We start from the raw sequence: 19,016 nt of genomic DNA on the forward strand, positions 1-19,016 counted from the left end.
CCAGAGCTGTCTCTGTGCTATGATGTGTTCTAAAGCCAGACTAAAAATCTTCAAATAAATCATTGTTTTTTAAGTAATCACCCAGCTGTTTTGCGACCGCTTTCTCAAGAATTTTTGAGAAGAACGGAAGATTAGAAATAGGTCTATAGTTGGCTAAAACCTCTGGATCGAGGTTGTGCTTTTTAAGAAGCGGTTTTATCACTGCTACTTTGAATGATTGTGGAACATAGCCTGATAATAAAGACATATTCATAATATTTAATAAAGAAGTGCTAATTAATGGAAAAACTTCCTTCAACAGCTTAGTTGGAATTGGGTCTAACATGCACGTTGATGGTTTAGAAGAGAGAATCATTGAATGTAATTGTTCAAGGTTAATGGCTGAAAAGCATTCTAGTTTACTATCTAGTGTAATATTAGAACTTACGTTTCCGGGAGCTGTTGATAACACTATACTGGTCAAAGGCAAGAGGTCATTAATTTTGTTTCTAAGAGTACCAATTTTATCGTTAAAAAAGCACATAAAATCATTACTACTGAGTGCTATGGGAATAGAAGGCTCAGTGGAGCTGTGGCTCTGTCAGCCTGGCTACAGTGCTGAAAAGAAATCTTGCATTATTCGTATTCTCATCTATTAATGAAGAGTAGTAGGCTGCTCTCGCTTTGCGCAGTGCTTTCTTATATTCATTGAGAGTAATATGCCAAATTAAACGAGATTCTTCAAGTTTAGTGGAACGCCATATCCTTTCAAGTTGTCTAGACTTTTGCTTTATTTTGCGGGTTTCGGCATTATGCCATGGAGCTAATCTATGTTGTTTTATTTTCTTCTTTTTCAAAGGAGCAACAGAGTCTAATTTTATTCGCAGCGCATCTATAGCACTATCAACAACATGATCAATTTGGGGTGGTGTACATTTTGTATAAGTTTCCTCCCCTACATGCAGACATGCTATCGAGTTAAGTATTGGTGGAATTTCTTCCTTAAATGTGGCTATAGCACTAACAGATAGGTTTCTGCTGCAAGAGCTTTGACTAATGCTTTGTAGTCTCGTAATAGTACTAAAAAAGTTACTAAGAAATGGTCGGATAAAGCAGGATTATGCGGTTCGACTAATAGTTGCTCAATTTCAATACCATAAGTCAGAACAAGGTCGAGAGTGTGATTATAGCAGTGGGTTGATTTATTTACACTCTGACAGAAACCAACAGAATCTAATATAGAGTTAAATGCAACAGTAAGGCTATTTTTATCATCGTCAACATGAATATTAAAGTCACCTACGATAATTACTTTGTCTGTTTTAAGAACCAAAGTTGATAAAAACTCAGAGAATTCTGATAAGAATTCTGAATAAGGACCCGGTGCACGATACACTGTAACAAATAAAATTGGCTGCAAAGTCTTCCAGGTCGGATGCGTAAGACTAAAAACGAGGCTTTCAAAGGAGGTATAATTTAATTTTGGTTTAGTATTGATAAGTAAACTTGAGTCAAAGATTGCTGCAACTCCACCTCCTCGGCCCGTGCCTCGAGCAATATGAGTGTTGATATGGCTGGGTGGAGTGGCCTCATTTATGCTGACATATTCTTCATGTCTCAACCAAGTTTCAGTGAGACAGCATATATCAATATTATAATCTGATATTAAATCATTTACCAATATTGCTTTAGATGCTAGAGATCTTATGTTTAAGAGACCACATTTAATCTTCCTGTTTTGTTGCACTGTAGTAGTTGTTACATTTACTTTTATTAGGTTATTATGTATGACACCTCTATTAGGTTTTACCTTAAATTGTCCTTGGGCAGACACACACACCGCTAATATTGGGTATTTTATTGGGTTCGGGATTCCTATGGATGACAGCCTAGGAGAGAGCGCAGAGAAGCGTGTAAGACTGCGACTCTGCCTCCTGGTCTCAACTCCAGTTTGTCATGGATTAAGTCCACAAAGCCCTGAAATGTTTGCCGAAATGAGATCTGCACCTTCCAAAGTAGGATGAATGCCGTCTCTCTTAATCAGACCAGGTTTTCCCCAGAAGGCTGTCCAATTATTTACGAAGCCCACATTGTTTGCTGGGCACCACCAAGACAACCAGCGCTGAAATGATGATTTCTGGGTCAATTCGGCAACACAGAAACTACAACAATGGAGCGGTTCATCGATTTTACTTTGAGCTTGGCCTAAAATATAAAGATATAACATCAGTGCTTGGCAATAGGCACGGGTTTCACACAAGTGAAAGACACCTCAAGAGAACACTCAGAGCGAGGGGACATGCACGTCGCAAAGCATACTCTGAGTTATTGACAGATTTGAATTTCGCGGATCAATAACTCATGAACATGACATTGTAAAAATACAAACAACATGACGTTACAATCATAGCAAGGTAGACAATGAGCTACAGGGTCGTTTTTAACAGAACAGTTCGATACGCGCCGTCATCCGAGCTAAACATCAAGAATTGGTCACAATCTGCAGCTTGAGGAGAGAAGAGTGCTAAGGGACCGTCTACAAACTGCAACGCCGAAAATATATACTCATAGAAAAATTCAATAACTTCATTTTTTTAAGATGTAGTGCTACCAAAATTTCTTAACACATCAATGGTTATGTTTTTGTTACAGTATAACACATATTTTGAATACATATGCTTTAAAATATTGTTCAGGATATTTTATTTCAAACTATTTTAAATTACTTTGATATTTACATATTTTACAATGTACTGAAACCAAACCACTTTCACAAATCAATAGTACATTGCTGCTCATACTACATCAGGGTTGTCCAAACTGCGGCCCGGGGGCCAAATTGTACTTCTTTAATATATTTGTATACGTGTTAATAAGCCCACATTTTCTAACAAATCAAACAAAGAAAAAAACAGGTTACATCACAGCTCTCCATAGGGTTTCATTTATTTCGTTGGCAGCTCATTCCTTAAATCAGAAGCTTCAGATTGCTTATAATAAGAGGAAATATGAAATATATGTTATGTAAATAAGTTATTGAGCTTTTTTCTTATCAACTTAGATTTGTTAGAAAATGTAGGCTTATTAACATATATGTTTGTCGAGACGAAAGTCAATATATATTATCTGTGAAAAACGGACTAATAAATAATTATGTGTTTTCATTTAGAGTATTATTATTATTATTATTATTATTAATATTATAGTATTGTTCAATACCAGGAGAGGGTATTTGTTTATTTTTGATAGCGTGGGCTACTTTTCAGAAGCGAGCTGTAGGAAAAATATGAATGCCGCTTCCGGCAACACGGCTACAAAAGGGGTGGAGTTTGTGATGGCCGGTCTCTTGTTCTCAAAGCCACGGAGAGAGAACCAGGCGAGAGTGTGTGTGAGGCTCCGGAGACGCCGTTGGTATGTTTATTGTGTTTATGTACTTGTTCTGTTGTCGCACTTTGCGAGAGTGCTGTTGCGCAATCAGCTGTGTTTTTTACGTAGCGCGGTCTGCCTGTGCTCCGTTTGTTTTCTGTGCAATTTAGACAGTGCAGGTGTTCAGATGAGGTTTTCTCTGGTGCTTGTTTCCAAGTGAAGATAAACACTCTTATTAATTCATTTAAGTTAATGATGTGGTTTTAAAGTAACAATTTATCCTTTTTAATTAAAACATAGTTTGTGGTGCTATTATTGGTATTATTGAGAATGCAGTGAGACCTGCAAAATGTTTGTAATTTGTGTAGCATGTGAGCTAACTTTTGTTTGTCCTTTGTGTTTTGAAGGTTTTCAACCTGATCAATTCTTGGAGCTGTCTTGATAAATAAAGACAAAAAGAACGAATTTGAGTTGTCCAAAGCGTCCTCTGTTCAAGTCAGGCTAAATCACTGGTACAGGCCAAACACCTGAAGGACTTGACAATGTTTAAGAAGTACAATATAAGACATGCACAAGTTTAATTTGTGGGACATATTTCATTATACTTTTTAAATTAGCTGAGGGTCGATTCAAAATGGCCCCTGGGCCGCAGTTTGGACAACCCTGATGTAGTATGAGCAGCAATGTACTATTGATGTGTGAAAGGGGATTTGGTTGCAGTACATTGTAAAATGTCAAAGTAATTAAGAAATAAAGAAAATAAAAAAGCCTGAACAATATTTTAAAACATATTTATTCAAACTAAGTATTATACTGTAACAACAACATAACCATTGATGTGTTAAGAGATTTTGGTAGCACTACATCTTAAAAAAATGAAGTTATTGAATTTTTCTATGAGTATATATTTTCGGCGTTGCAGTTTGTAGACGGTCCCTAAGCACTCCTCTCCCTCCTCCTTTTTTATTTTCTTTAAGTAGAACAGAACCAGTTTTAATTATTGTATTGAACAATTATTTGTTTCATTGATGAACGAAAACAGGAATGTTGAGTTAAATATTACTCATCCCCCCCAACCCCACTCAAACAAAAATGCACCCCCCATCCAAAAATCCCCACAAAGTCCCATTCAAAATGTTAAATTAAAAGAGCCCTTCTCCCTCCAAAAAGTCCCATTAAGCTTAAATCTTCCTTCAAGCAATCCTCTGCATTTTTGCTAAACCCTTTCAGTCAATGGGCTCTTCCTGGGCCTCATCAACATCACACTCTTCCTCTTCAGTGGCACTGTCCAGCCTTGTTGAGGATGGCTCTGTGTCAGGCTCAAAGAGCCTTAGGTTTGCCCGAATGCCAACCAGTTTTTCCACTCTCACATTTGTGAGCCTGTTGCAAACCTTTGTGTGGTCTCAATAGCCATGCAGTAAGCAGTGTGCTTTGGTATGGATATTCAAGTGTACTTGAATGGCATCTGTTTGTTTTAGTCAAGATTATGCTAAAATATACTTTCCCCAACTATATTTAAGTTCCCTATGAAGAGCCAACCTTCAATTTAGAAAATGCCCAGTTGATTCCCATAACTTCCCGTTTATACCCGTTCATTCCCATGGAAAGTTTCCATCTTTGAAAATTCCCGGAATTTTGCAACCCTAGTTATTGATCCGCGAAATTCGAATCTGTCAATAACTCAAGAGTATGCTTTGCGACGTGCATGTCCCCTCGCTCTGAGTGTTCTCTTGAGGTGTCTTTCACTTATGTGAAACACTTGCCTATTGCCAAGCACTGATGTTATATCTTTATATTTTAGGCCAAGCTCAAAGTAAAAATCGATGAACCGCTCCATTGTTGTGGTTTCTGTGTTGCCGAACTGACCCGGAAATACATTGAGCTAAATTAAAAGTTTTGCGAGATCTCGCAAAAGCCTTGCGAGATCTTTGCGAGATCTCGCAAAACATATATTTTCCCCTAAGGGGGTTCCATAGTTTTGGACGATATATGGTCTTTGTTTACATTAGCAAGCATCGCTAACACTCAGAGCTAACCTGTACTGGAGAGAGTATGTGGAAATAAAAAAAGAAACTCACCTTGTTGTAAACCGGCAAGAGAAAAAGAATTTGAGCTCTATACTGTTTCAGAAATAATGCTTGATGTGGTTTGGAGCTTGATGGTGTTGAATCACGGCAGAATTTAATTGTATCTGCCAGTAGAATTCTGAGCTCCCAAGCTAAGGACACAAAAACAGCGTCTCTCTAACAGGGCTGGAGTAGAGGGATATGAGGGATGTCTGAAATGCGTGATCTGTTTGGTATTTTGAGCAAAACACATCAAAGACATATTTTTATTACAGCTGTCAAGTTAACGCGTTAATAACGCGTTAATAACGCGTTAATAACGCGTTAACGCAAACAAAAAATTAACGCCACTAATTATTTTAACGCGATTAACGCATGTGTATTTGTTGTCCTCGGCCGCCCCGTAGTTTCAGAGAGCATCAAGTTTAAAATACCATCTACAAACTGATTCTGACAGCCTGCTTGTGGCAGACCACACTTCCACGCTCACCGGCAGGCACCGACTGGCCATCGGGACGAACGGGAGGGTGTGTGTATGTGTGGCATGAGCGAGCGAGGCATACCTTACGTGTATTGCTGTTGTTAGCATCTGGTGCTAGCTAGCTGCGCTAACGGATATAAGGAGCTGTTTCAATAAAAACAGAGGAGCGACATTTCGCAGAGCACTTGACTTTATGCAGGTAGCCAGACAGTGTGACATTGTACGAAAAGTCAGCACACTCAGCACGGATAGTGCGCAACATGATTACAGCGTCCAGGCAGCTCCCGTTCAAGCATATGCCTTGAGTTGCACATAGCTCCAACGATCCATCACAGTGTCTCTCTCCACACAAACACACACACACACACACACACACACACACACACACACACACACACACACACACACACACACACACACACACACACACACACACACACACGCACACACACACACACACTCACACACTGTAATGTTCAGAGGTTGTTGTGTTTAATATTCATGAGAATATTTGTCATTGTTCAAATGATAATAAACACATATATAAAGCATATTTTTCCACTCATATGTTGATAAGAGTATTAAAAATATTCCTCTAAGGTACATTTAGAACAGATCAAAAATGTGCGATTAATCGCGATTAAATATTTTAATCGACTGACAGCCCTGGTTTTTATATATTTTTACATCTAATCTGAGACCCATAATATATGCCTAAACATAGCACAATAGGAGACCTTTAAGTAGAAATACAGAAGTATTTTTAGCCTAATTCATTTTTCCAGCATTAAGATTCACTTACTGGTGCCTCAGCGGCAATTTTTGTTTAAGTGAAGTTTCTATTTTAATCCTTTGCTTAGCCGTTACAATAACAAAACATGCTCTGGTGCGCCAATCCCACCAACACCTGTGAGCGTGAATCTATACGCCTCCTGCCTGAATCTGCTTTATGGTTTTCACTTTCTTTTTGTTCTGTTTTTAATTCAGCAGGTGAACCTATATGTTCATAAAATAGTGGAGCATTTCCATTTGTTATTTGTCAGCTCAGATGTTCTTTCTGTAGTATGTGCTCATGTGTGTCATTGTTGGTGTATAGGCTACTGCCTGAATAGGCTTCATGAAACTAGTAATTGTAACAAAATGAATGTTTAAATGAACCCTTGTCACACTGTGAATGCTCCTGTTGATTTCCCACAGAGTGACAGCAGAGGTGAAGCACAACCAAACTGGAAACATAGTGTGTAAGGCGCAGGGGGAGTGGAACGGGGTGCTGGAGTTCACCTACAGCAACGGGGAGAACAAGGTGATAGACACCTCCAAGCATCCAATCATCAAGAAGAAGATCCAGCCTATAGAGAAGCAGGGCCAGTACGAGTCCCGGTGAGTTTCTTTTGATTACAGCATCATCATCATTATAGTGGAGCGGCTAAACAGCCTAAATTAAAATGAGAAATAAAAAACATGTTATCAGTGTGCTCTTATTATTTCTGCACTCTAATGTAGGACTTCACTTGAACTGACTTTGCTTTTTTAAAACTTGTTATTTATTTTTAATATATTGCTGTTAATCGATTCTTTATTGACCCAAGACAAATATTTGGGAAATACTGTTTACATTAATGTTATACTTTTGCAAGCTAAATGCTCCCTGTTTCCATAATCATGAAGATTTGTCTTGTTCCGTTTCGTTGTCACTAGGCGTCTTTGGCAGCACGTAACGGCGTCGCTGAAGGGAGGACATTTGGACGCAGCCACAGACCACAAACGCTGCCTGGAGGACAGGCAGCGCCGCGAGGCCAAACAGAGAGCTGCGTCCCACAGCCCCTGGAAACCCAAATACTTCATTAAAGAGGTGAGGGGGAGCAGATATCCATATGTCAATTGAAGGGACCAGTTTTAGGGTCTTTGTCTTCACAAGTTGATGTTCTGAATTGCCTGTTTAGGAACTCTGCCCAATCAGAGTGGTGCACTGATGCTTGTTTTTTTTTTGTGGAACAACACGTGAAAATCTTTTAAGCTTGTGCTAACTAAAACACTTTATTTCAGGATTCTAACCACAAACATTGTTTTCTAAAAGATGGAACCAGAAGTGGTGACATGCTAAGTACTTTCCAGCTTTAAGACTCATTCCTGTACCACGTTATTAAGTACAGCCATCTTTATTGATTTAAAGGCTAAGAACGAAGTCAACCTCCCAATGTGCGCATTGTAATTCCTATTTCTCTGTTTGTGATGGAGGAAGACTTCTAAAGCACTTGGACATACTCACAAGGAATGCAGGCCTGTGTGGGGCTCTCAGAGGAGGACGATCATGTATCAGAGGAGATTTCAAGTCTTTGCTCCCGCCTGCTTGATCACAGGGATTAAAGGCATACACTTGATGTAATGTTTCGACACCATGTGCATCTTCATCAGTCACCTGCCCTGTAACTATGAACTGCCACAGGTGGTCAGTCATATTGATACTTACACTCAGAATACTTTTTTTATTTTGTTTCTGATATTCAGAGACTGTTATATCGAGTTTGTATTGTTATTTTTGTTTCTTTATAGCTTTTTCTTATCTCTTAAGATAATATAGATCAAATATTTGTTTCGTTTTTTGGGGGATTTTGTATTTATTTGTAGTATTATGAATATTTACATGTAAAAATAACAATATTTTACAATAATATTAAATATATAATTAATAATAATAAATGAAATATATAATAATAATATGAGTGATACAATCAATAATAAGTGTGTGTGCATGTGTGTGTGTGTGTGTGTGTGTGTGTGTGTGTGTGTGTGTGTGTGTGTGTGTGTGTGTGTGTGTGTGTGTGTGTGTGTGTGTGTGTGTGTGTGTGTGTGTGTGTGTGTGTGTGTGTGTGTAGGGGGAAGGCTGGGTGTATCACAACCCTCTGTGGAAGGCGCAGTGACGCGTAGCAGCTCTCCAATCCCAGGCGACAGATCGGGCGACGGAGGCCGATCGCTGGCCGACACACACATGAGGAGAGTCAAACAGACAGACGGACAAACGGAGAGCAAGACACACGGACGGAGAAAAGAGAAAACTGAACAAGTGCTACCAAAGACAACCCGAGGAAACCGGCCACATCTCCAGTTCTGAGCGTTCAGGAGTGTGCTGGTTCAGCAGTGAGCCTCTCTTGAGATTAGTGTTCAGACAACATGGGATTTGTTTCACTTCTGAACAAACCCCTGGAAACAGCTACTGCCCATCTCCCTTTGTAGTTGTTTAGGCAATGTATTAACTGTTTTGCACAATTCACTGTACAATACAATGTGTGTGTGTGTGTGTGTGTTTTCATGTACAGGTGTATGCTTGTAAGAATGGATGGGTAAACTATTTAGCTACAACCCTATTTTATAGAATCCAGAGGGGGCAGGGCTAGTTTAGTGTGAAGCTGCAGAGCACTGATCCTCTTTGTGCTGGAACTTATTTAAAGTTAATATGACAAACTACTTTATTCAAATAGTGTTTTATCTGAAGTCATATTACTTCATTTCTTATATAACTTTCTCTGTTATAACATCTAATAAATCCCTCCAGCCAACCACCATGTTAGTGTAGAAAGTGGCTGGAAAAGAAGTGAATCTGCGCCTGCTGAATCCAGATCTCAATGGAACATTTACGATGCTGCAGTTTGATTTAAATGGGTCAGTTCCCCCATATAAACTCTTCAAACAAACATACTCTCTCACATCCCTCCGGTGATATCTCTCCATTAAGGTGGTTTTTATTTTAAGATATCTGCCCTCCATCCAAATACAACAGAATTGCTTAGAGAACAGAAACATTACATTTGACATGACACTCCCATTGACTGTTTATTGGATTTGGGAGAGCTGATTAAAACATGGTTAGAATCACAATACAATAAGCTAGCTGAGCCTGTTAGTGCTTATTGAAACAACCGTAGCTTTTGCTGTAACTTTAGCTTTACAGTGCATTCACATGATTGGTGATCAACAGCGGTTTGTTTTTCTTGCTAGCTTGCGCCGCTACATACAGCTAGCATCTGATTGGTTGCACATCGAGAGATCAGGGGTAAACGAGGTCAAAGTTGAATTTATTTGAACTTTGAGTGTCAGCCTAGTCGGGCTGCAACACTCTCTTTATAGAAACACAATGTCAGCGCAGAGCCATTTTGCTGCGCATCATGTTAATGCAGCTTAAGGTTAGCGTACTTAGCTAACCTGTTGACTCGTCTCCGTAGATAAGTTATTAAAGTAAATCATTTTTGCTCATGTTTAGTTATATATTTTGACTAAAGCTTCATCTCTGTTTTTCAAGTGTGATGAACTTGAGTTGACCCCCTGCCCAATTTTCTTGCTCCTTCAATGAGCTGCTCTACCTCTGACAAGGTGGGTCAAACCAAAAGTCCATCACCTCAAAGATAAGACATCCATAATGAATAATACATCAGCTTTCTTTAACCTCTTACCGTTCCATCCTCAGTTCCTCAAACACCTGCATCTGACCAATAGGGCACAAGTAATGACTGATATGTGGGAATACCTGATGAGTGTCTGCTGTTTGTAACTGATAAGCACCACAGTGCACTTTGTACATATGTCTGTTGTGAGGCCATGAGGCTCAGTGCACCAGTGTGGGGTGAAATAGTCTAGCTGTCCACTGGATTATACTAGTATGTTTTTTAACAGAGTAGCAGATCAAAAATGAATATTTAAAGTGTGTGAAGTAGCTGACCTTAAGCATAATAATGAGTATTTTAATCTACGGATCCCCGCACTGAAACCATTTAAATTTTAATTCATATTTATTGGCAATGTCTCCAGTGCCGCCGTGTCATCACAAAGCTTCAACATCCACCTTTTCCTATCTCATCGTATACAACAAACCTATGCAACACTTCTGCAGACGGTAGTCTCCTATTTGTTTAAAATAAAGATCTCTTTCCAAATGTGTTGCCTGCTGTTTTGTTGGGTGCTTCTTCTTTCTCTTGGATTACCACGTGACAGTTTATCAGAGCGGAAAGAGGTTAGAGTAAATGAATACTACAATGTGAACTGCTCCATGCAAGTAAACATCCTTCATTCAAAAATATACTGAAGTGACTATATACATGTTATTAGCAACATAGGCTTGAAATATAAAACAGTCCACTTTAAAAGATATATTAATGCCAAATGTATTTGTAATTGAAAATAAATAAAGAGACATTTAGTCTAGTACAAGTACCTCCAGATTGCACATAAATGAAGAACTCAAGTAAAGGTATTTGCTTACTTTCACTACTATATATAGAAGGATAAATAAACGATGTAAAGATGTCCATGGATTACTGCACTCACAGTACCGTGGGGAAAATATGGAGAACACAGTACAGGTGAACCCTTCTGCTCCTAACTGCACAATGTTCATTGTTCCAGAGTAAAGAACATGATTCAGAGTGTTGCCTTGTGGGAAAACTGCACCTCATTGCATATGTTTGCTGCCATCTGGTGCTCAACATATAACACTATTGGCAGGTAAAAGCGAAGTGAGGATCTGACAAAGCAGCCAACTCTAAGAAGTTTAAACAAAGTAAAAAACAAAATGATTTGTGATAAGTGTTAAAATACGATTTCCTTTAACCACCTACTGGAGAACACAACAATATTCAAGTGACCACAACACAAGGAGTTAAAGGGGGATGCATTTGATTGGCCACATGGCCCTAATTGCTTTCTTATTTCCACTTTTTAAATATCTAATTTATTTGATTCACAAACTGAATAAAAAAGACATGTACAAGAGATAATGCAGATATGTGAAATTGGACACCCCGATAAGCTATCCAAAAGTTGAGAATAGAATCCCAGACACTTATCTAAAAATATCCTAACATATCTAGAATTGGAGAGAGTACATGTATTATACAGAAAAACATGTACAAGCTAAACAATTCCAAACCCTTACTGAATACCCTTAAAAAACCCTAAAACTAAGTCTAACTACTGAATGATCTCCAAACATGTATTAATCAGTCTAAACACATGTTAAAAATACACAAGATACAATATATACAGACATATTACAAAGGTGAATAAAGATATAAACAAAATGCATCTCAGGGTAAAGTAACTTGCATTAGTGAGTGTTTTGCCCAAGAGGACAAGTGAAAAACTGGTGTGATTTATGTGTAAGTCAAACTGTATGTACAGTATGTTAACAATGTGTCAATAATACGAGGAAATATATATTGGATGAGGGACAGGTGAATGTTGCGCTGCTTTGCGCCAACATTCACAGTTTTGGCAGTGGAATTAATCAAATGTGGGTTATGTTGAAGTCACAAGACACAAAACAAGTCAAAGAGTCAGAGGTTCTGACTTCACGGTAGAGTTGCCACGTCAATTCTGAAGAACTCTACCCCAGACCCGTGTATTTAGCTAGTTCAGAGAGAATAATCAACATTGTGCATAACAAGGTAGAATCATAACACCTCTATCAGCTGACGCCAGCAGGCAGGAACAGGGAGACAAAACACTGAGAGCACAGCAGCCAAGGTTACAGGTGCGTGTGCTCAGTCAGGACAGTTTGAACTGATAAACTGGGTCAAAGCTATGGGCCTTGGAAAATATGTCCCCAACATCTGCTATAACCAACAGCCTGTGACCAAACTGCATGAACAGTTTATTATTAATCTATTATATGAGCAGACTTTGTCACTAGACAAGAAAACACAAACAAACATCAACAGACCATCAATCAATCAATACATATACACCAAGGAGTGGAATCAGTTATTAGATAATCTGCTTCCACTTCTTATCAGGTGTTTATAACTAATACATTGTGTCATAAACACAAGAAATTAAACTAATCGCATAATTACTCAGTATCTGATCCATCCAGCTCAAATATAAACATGAGTTATTTGACTGGAAGCAGTTCAAGCCTCGATAACACACAGGGAAAGAGATAAAGCTCCTGATAAACTCGGCTGCAGCATGGCTCTGCTTTCACACAGCAGATGTGTTTGAGGGGGCACAGTGTAAAGTACGACACAAATTGGCAGCGTCACATTTTGTCATGTAAATTAGCACGCAACCGGGAAACAACAAGTGGTCAAGGTACAGTAGTAGTGAATGTTACGAGAGCTTTATTTCAATCTCAATCTTTATTTATTTATATAGCACATTTAAAAACAACCTTCAGTTGGTCAAAGTGCGGTACAGGCAATAACTACAATATAAAAACACAATGGGAGTACAATAATAAAACATTAATTAAAAACATGATAAAAAGCACAATAACTAGAAACATACAAATGTAAAAATGTAATGTTCAACTAGTATTAAACGCCAGTGCAAAGAGGTGAGTTTTTAGGTGAGATTAAAAAAGTTTAATAGACTCAGCAGTCTGGATATGTACTGGGAGGCTGTAAAAAAAAGCGTAAGCGCATTACGCCCGGGGAGGGGGTCTGGCTCCCATTGTACTTTTAGAGATTCTAGGAACAACCAACAACCCTGCATTCTTGGAACGCAATGCCCTAGTAGGACAGTAGGGTATAATGAGTTCTTTAAGGTAATATGGTGCCTGCCCATTAAGGGCTTTGTAGGTGAGAAGAAGAATTTTAAATTCTATCCTGTGTTCTATAGGGAGCCAGTGTAAGGCAGCCAGAACAGGAGTAATGTGGTCCCTTTTCCTAACTCCGGTTAGTACACGAGCTGCAGCATTTTGAATCAGCTGAAGCGACTTGACTGACTTCTTGGTACTCCCTGATAATAAAGAGTTACAATAATCCAGCCTAGAAGTAACAAATGCATGGACTAGTTTCTCTGCATCGTTTTGAGGCAAGATATGCCTGATTTTTGCAATGTTACGTAGATGGAAGTAGGCGGTCCTTGAAATTGATTTCATGTGGGCGTTAAAGGATAAATCCTGATAAAATATAACACCAAGATTCCTTACAGTCGCACTGGAGGCCAAATTAATGCCATCCATAGTTAGTATATCTTTAGATAATTTGTTTCGTAGATTCTTCGGGCCAAGTACAATAACTTCAGTTTTGGTCGTGTTTAACATCAAAAAGTTTAAGGTCATCCACGTTTTTAAGTCCTTAAGGCAGTCTTGAATTTTATTTAGATGATTAATTTCATCAGGCTTGATTGATAAATATAGTTGAGTATCATCCGCATAACAATGATTCCTTATAATATTGCCTAACGGAAGCATATATAATGTGAACAAAATAGGTCCGAGCACTGAGCCCTGTGGCACTCCATGGCTAACTTTGGTTTGCGTGGAAGATTCATCGTTAACACGTACAAACTGAGAGCGTTCAGATAGATAGGATCTAAACCAGCCTAAAGCAGTTCCCTGTATGCCAACTAAGTGCTCTAGTCTTTGCAATAGGATATCATGGTCGATAGTATCAAATGCAGCACTGAGATCGAGCAAAACAAGAATAGAGACAAGTCCCTTGTCTGAGGCTATTAGAATGTCATTTGTGACTTTAACCAGAGCTGTCTCTGTGCTATGATGTGTTCTAAAGCCAGACTGAAAATCTTCAAATAAATCATTGTTTTTTAAGTAATCACACAACTGTTTTGCGACCGCTTTCTCAAGAATTTTTGAGAGGAACGGAAGATTAGAAATAGGTCTATAGTTGGCTAACACCTCTGGATCGAGGTTGTGCTTTTTAAGAAGCGGTTTTATCACTGCTACTTTGAATGATTGTGGAACATAGCCTGATAATAAAGACATATTCATAATATTTAATAAAGAAGTGCTAATTAATGGAAAAACTTCCTTCAACAGCTTAGTTGGAATTGGGTCTAACATGCACGTTGATGGTTTAGAAGAGAGAATCATTGAATGTAATTGTTCAAGGTTTATGGCTGAAAAGCATTCTAGTTTACTATCTAGTGTAATATTAGAACTTACGTTTCCGGGAGCTGTTGATAACACTATACTGGTCAAAGGCAAGAGGTCATTAATTTTGTTTCTAAGAGTAACAATTTTATCGTTAAAAAAGCACATAAAATCATTACTACTGAGTGCTATGGGAATAGAAGGCTCAATCGAGCTGTGGCTCTCTGTCAGCCTGGCTACAGTGCTGAAAAGAAATCTTGCATTATTCTTATTCTCATCTATTAATGAAGAGTAGTAGGCTGCTCTCGCTTTACGCAGTGCTTTCTTATATTCATTAAGAGTAATATGCCAAATTAAACGAGATTCTTCAAGTTTAGTGGAACGCCATATCCTTTCAAGTTGTCTCGACTTTTGCGGGTTTCGGCATTATACCATGGAGCTAATCTATGTTGTTTTATTTTCTTCTTTTTCAAAGGAGCAACAGAGTCTAATTTTATTCGCAGCGCATCTATAGCACTATCAACAACATGATCAATTTGGGGTGGTGTACATTTTGTATAAGTTTCCTCCCCTACATGCAGACATGCTATCGAGTTAAGTATTGGTGGAATCTCTTCCTTAAATGTGGCTATAGCACTAACAGATAGGTTTCTGCTGCAAGAGCTTTTGACTAATGCTTTGTAGTCTCGTAATAGTACTTCAAAAGTTACTAAGAAATGGTCGGATAAAGCAGGATTATGCGGTTCGACTAATAGTTTCTCAATTTCAATACCATAAGTCAGAACAAGGTCGAGAGTGTGATTATAGCAGTGGGTTGGTTTATTTACACTCTGACAGAAACCAACAGAATCTAATATAGAGTTAAATGCAACAGTAAGGCTATTTTTATCATCGTCAACATGAATATTAAAGTCACCTACGATAATTACTTTGTCTATTTTAAGAACCAACGTTGATAAAAACTCAGAGAATTCTGATAAGAATTCTGAATAAGGACCTGGTGCACGATACACTGTAACAAATAAGATTGGCTGCAAAGTTTTCCAGGTCGGATGCGTAAGACTAAAAACGAGGCTTTCAAAGGAGGTATAATTTAATTTTGGTTTAGTATTGATAAGTAAACTTGAGTCAAAGATTGCTGCAACTCCACCTCCTCGGCCCGTGCCTCGAGCAATATGAGTGTTGATATGGCGGGGTGGAGTGGCCTCATTTATGCTGACATATTCTTCATGTCTCAACCAAGTTTCAGTGAGACAGCATATATCAATATTGTAATCTGATATTAAATCATTTACCAATATTGCTTTAGATCCTAGAGATCTTATGTTTAAGAGACCACATGTAATCTTCCTGTTTTGTTGCACTGTAGTAGTTGTTACATTTACTTTTATTAGGTTATTATGTATGACACCTCTATTAGGTTTTACCTTAAATTGTCCTTGGGCAGACACACACACCGCTAATATTGGGTATTTTATTGGGTTCGGGATTCCTATGGATGACTGCCTAGGAGAGAGCGCAGAGAAGCGTGTAAGACTGCGACTCCGCCTCCTGGTCCACAAAGCCCTGAAATGTTTGCCGAAATCAGATCTGCACCTTCCAAAGTAGGATGAATGCCGTCTCTCTTAATCAGACCAGGTTTTCCCCAGAAGGCTGTCCAATTATTTACGAAGCCCACATTGTTTGCTGGGCACCACCAAGACAACCAGCGCTGAAATGATGACATGCGGCTATACATGTCATCATTGATCAGATTGGGGAGGGGACCAGAGAAGATTACGGTGTCCGACATTGTTTTGGCATAACTACACACCGACTCCATATTAAGTTTGGTGCATTCTGATTGGCGTAAACGAACATCATTACCACCGACGTGAATAACAATCCTACTGTATTTACGTTTTTTTTTTGGCCAATACTTTATCATTAAAAAATGAAAGGAACCTTTCACATAGAGTAGCTGATGGCACAACACAGGAAGAGTTACAGGGATTTAAAAGACAACTAGAAAATGCATTTCCTGCAGAAAATGCGTGTGAATGCTGTAAACTGTGAACATTTGTCACTGAATTTAGCTGAAAATGCAGAAAAAGCTGAATATTTTATTAGCTGAATGGTAGCTGCTTTTAGCTACAAAAACCAAGTAAGTGTGTTGCTGAACTTAGAACAGAAATGCAAAAAAGTGAAATGATTTGAATAAAATTGTTACAGCTCAAATGCATTGCAATGACTTCCATGTTAAAAAAGTCCTTAAAAACTGAATATTTAAAAAGGTATAACATATTTTGAAAAAGTTGAAAGTTTCCCATCATGTGCTGAAAAGGCTGAATAGTTTGATATTCGAATGGTTCCTGCAGCTCAAAGTAGGCTGAAGGAGTTGAATAAATATATTAAATGTAAGTAGTAGTGAATGAATGTTTACAAACACCTGTGTGTGTAAACCCAGAGATCAAAGGTTACCATGGCGACAACTTATGACGATTTACCAACTGCAGCACTGAGTCCCATTAAGAATGCATTGAGGATTATATCTGACAATTTTGCCACCTGTTCAAAAACATTACCAGACCGTGAGCATCAGGGAACCCCAATGAACTGATACAGTATATGTTTGTTTTTTTGGTTTTGTGTGTAAAATGTGGAGATGGGAGCAGTTTGTCTAAAGTGCACTTCACTCTGTTCTGAAGAAAGTTCCGAAAAAATTTAACATGGGAATCAATTGGGAGCTCGGTGGACTTTTTGTCTCTTCATGCATTCCCTTTTTTTTTTTTTTTAACCTAGGAGAGGTTTTCCTACGTTTGTCATGAAAAAATATGTCTGAGGAGTGTAGGGTTTGGGAATTATGGCAAGTTTAAAACTTTTTTTGGGGAGGATTTCAAGCACTCTTGCACTCTGTTTTGAGATCAAAGCACTCTAGACTTAACGGGCTGCTCCATCCACACTAATGTTAAAATCTGAAAAAGGCTTCTCTACCAAGCTCCAAGCTAAGTTAAATATCTCAAAAAGTGTACAATATATCACAAATCTGAATAGGAATTGAATAGCTGAAGGTCTTGTGATCATTTTAAAGTTAGAATGAAGTCTCAAGCTGAAAGTATGTGGAAGGAGAAGCATTTGGCGTAAGGTGTAGGAAAAGAGGATTTGAAGAGTCTTCCATTTTTAACATGGAAGAGTCTTCCATGTTAAAAAAAGAGTTTAAAAAGCTGAATATTTCAAAAAGTATAACATATTTTTAAAAACTTGAAGGTTTCCCATCGATTCCTGAAAAGGCTGAATAGTTTAATATTTGAATGGTTTCTGTAGCTGAAAGTAAGCTGAAGTTATGGAGAGCCAAAGTATTGGCTGAAATAATAAGGGGAAGAATAAAGATTTGAAGTACTATAGTGGAATGATGTAAACAGCATTTGCACTAATTAAGAGTGGTAAAAAGGAACTGGGGCCTATTTCTGTTTTTGGACAAGATTTGAAATAAATTGAGTTTTTGCACATTTAACATATTCGCTTAAATCGTCTCTTAAGGCCCTGACACACCAAGCAGTCACCAGAGGACTCGCCGACGCCGACGCTTAAAGCTGCCCTGCCCGATAAAAAATACACACCAGTTTTGAATTTGCAATTCTTAAGAAGCATTGCCAGATGTGAACCATGCCTCGCACAGAAGAGCTCTCAGAAGACCTACCATTAAGAATTGCTGACTTGCATAAAGCTGGAAAGGGTTACAAAAGTATCTCTGAAAGCCTTGATGTTCATCAGTCCACGGTGAGACAAGTTGTCTATACATGGAGAAAGTTCAGCACTGTTGCTACTCTCCCTAGGAGTGGCCGTCCTGTAAAGATGACTGCAAGAGCACAGCGCAGAATGCTCAATGAGGTGAAGAAGAATCCTAGAGTGTCAGCTAGAGACTTAAAGAAATCTCTGGCACATGCTAACATCTCTGTTGACGAATCTACGATACGTAAAACACTGAACAACAATGGAGTTCATGGGAGGACACCACGGAGGAAGCCACTGCTGTCCAGAAAAAACATTGCTGCACGTTTGAAGTTTGCAAAAGAGCACCTGGATGTTCCACAGCACTACTGGCAACATATTCTGTGGACAGATGAAACCAAAGCTGAGTTGTTTGGAAGGAACACACAACGCTATGTGTGGAGAATCCAAAGGGTTCACATACTTTTTCTTGCAACTGTATATATATATTAATCCCAACAGGCCACCTTGTTTATAGTTTGATTCAGTTTTAGTAGAATATAAAATACATGAATGAATGATGAAATGAGCACAAAGTGCAGACATA

At 38.5% G+C, this 19,016-nt stretch overlaps 1 protein-coding gene across 3 annotated transcripts in view; it reads left to right on the forward strand.

The window, feature by feature from the left end:
* Positions 1–10,820, forward strand: part of LOC117460964 (oxysterol-binding protein-related protein 10-like) — a 127,658-nt gene extending 116,838 nt beyond the window's left edge. For all 3 annotated transcript variants that reach the window (XM_034102619.2, XM_034102621.2, XM_034102622.2), the window contains 3 exons: positions 7,090–7,272; positions 7,591–7,744; positions 8,769–10,820. In XM_034102619.2, coding sequence (XP_033958510.2) covers positions 7,090–7,272; positions 7,591–7,744; positions 8,769–8,813 — 382 coding nt within the window. In that variant the 3' untranslated portion in view covers positions 8,814–10,820. The remainder of the gene's footprint in view (positions 1–7,089; positions 7,273–7,590; positions 7,745–8,768) is intronic.
* Positions 10,821–19,016: the final 8,196 nt, after the last annotated feature.

This window comes from Pseudochaenichthys georgianus, chromosome 16 (assembly GCF_902827115.2).
Source record: "Pseudochaenichthys georgianus chromosome 16, fPseGeo1.2, whole genome shotgun sequence".
In the NCBI taxonomy this organism is placed as follows: Eukaryota; Metazoa; Chordata; class Actinopteri; order Perciformes; family Channichthyidae; genus Pseudochaenichthys; species Pseudochaenichthys georgianus.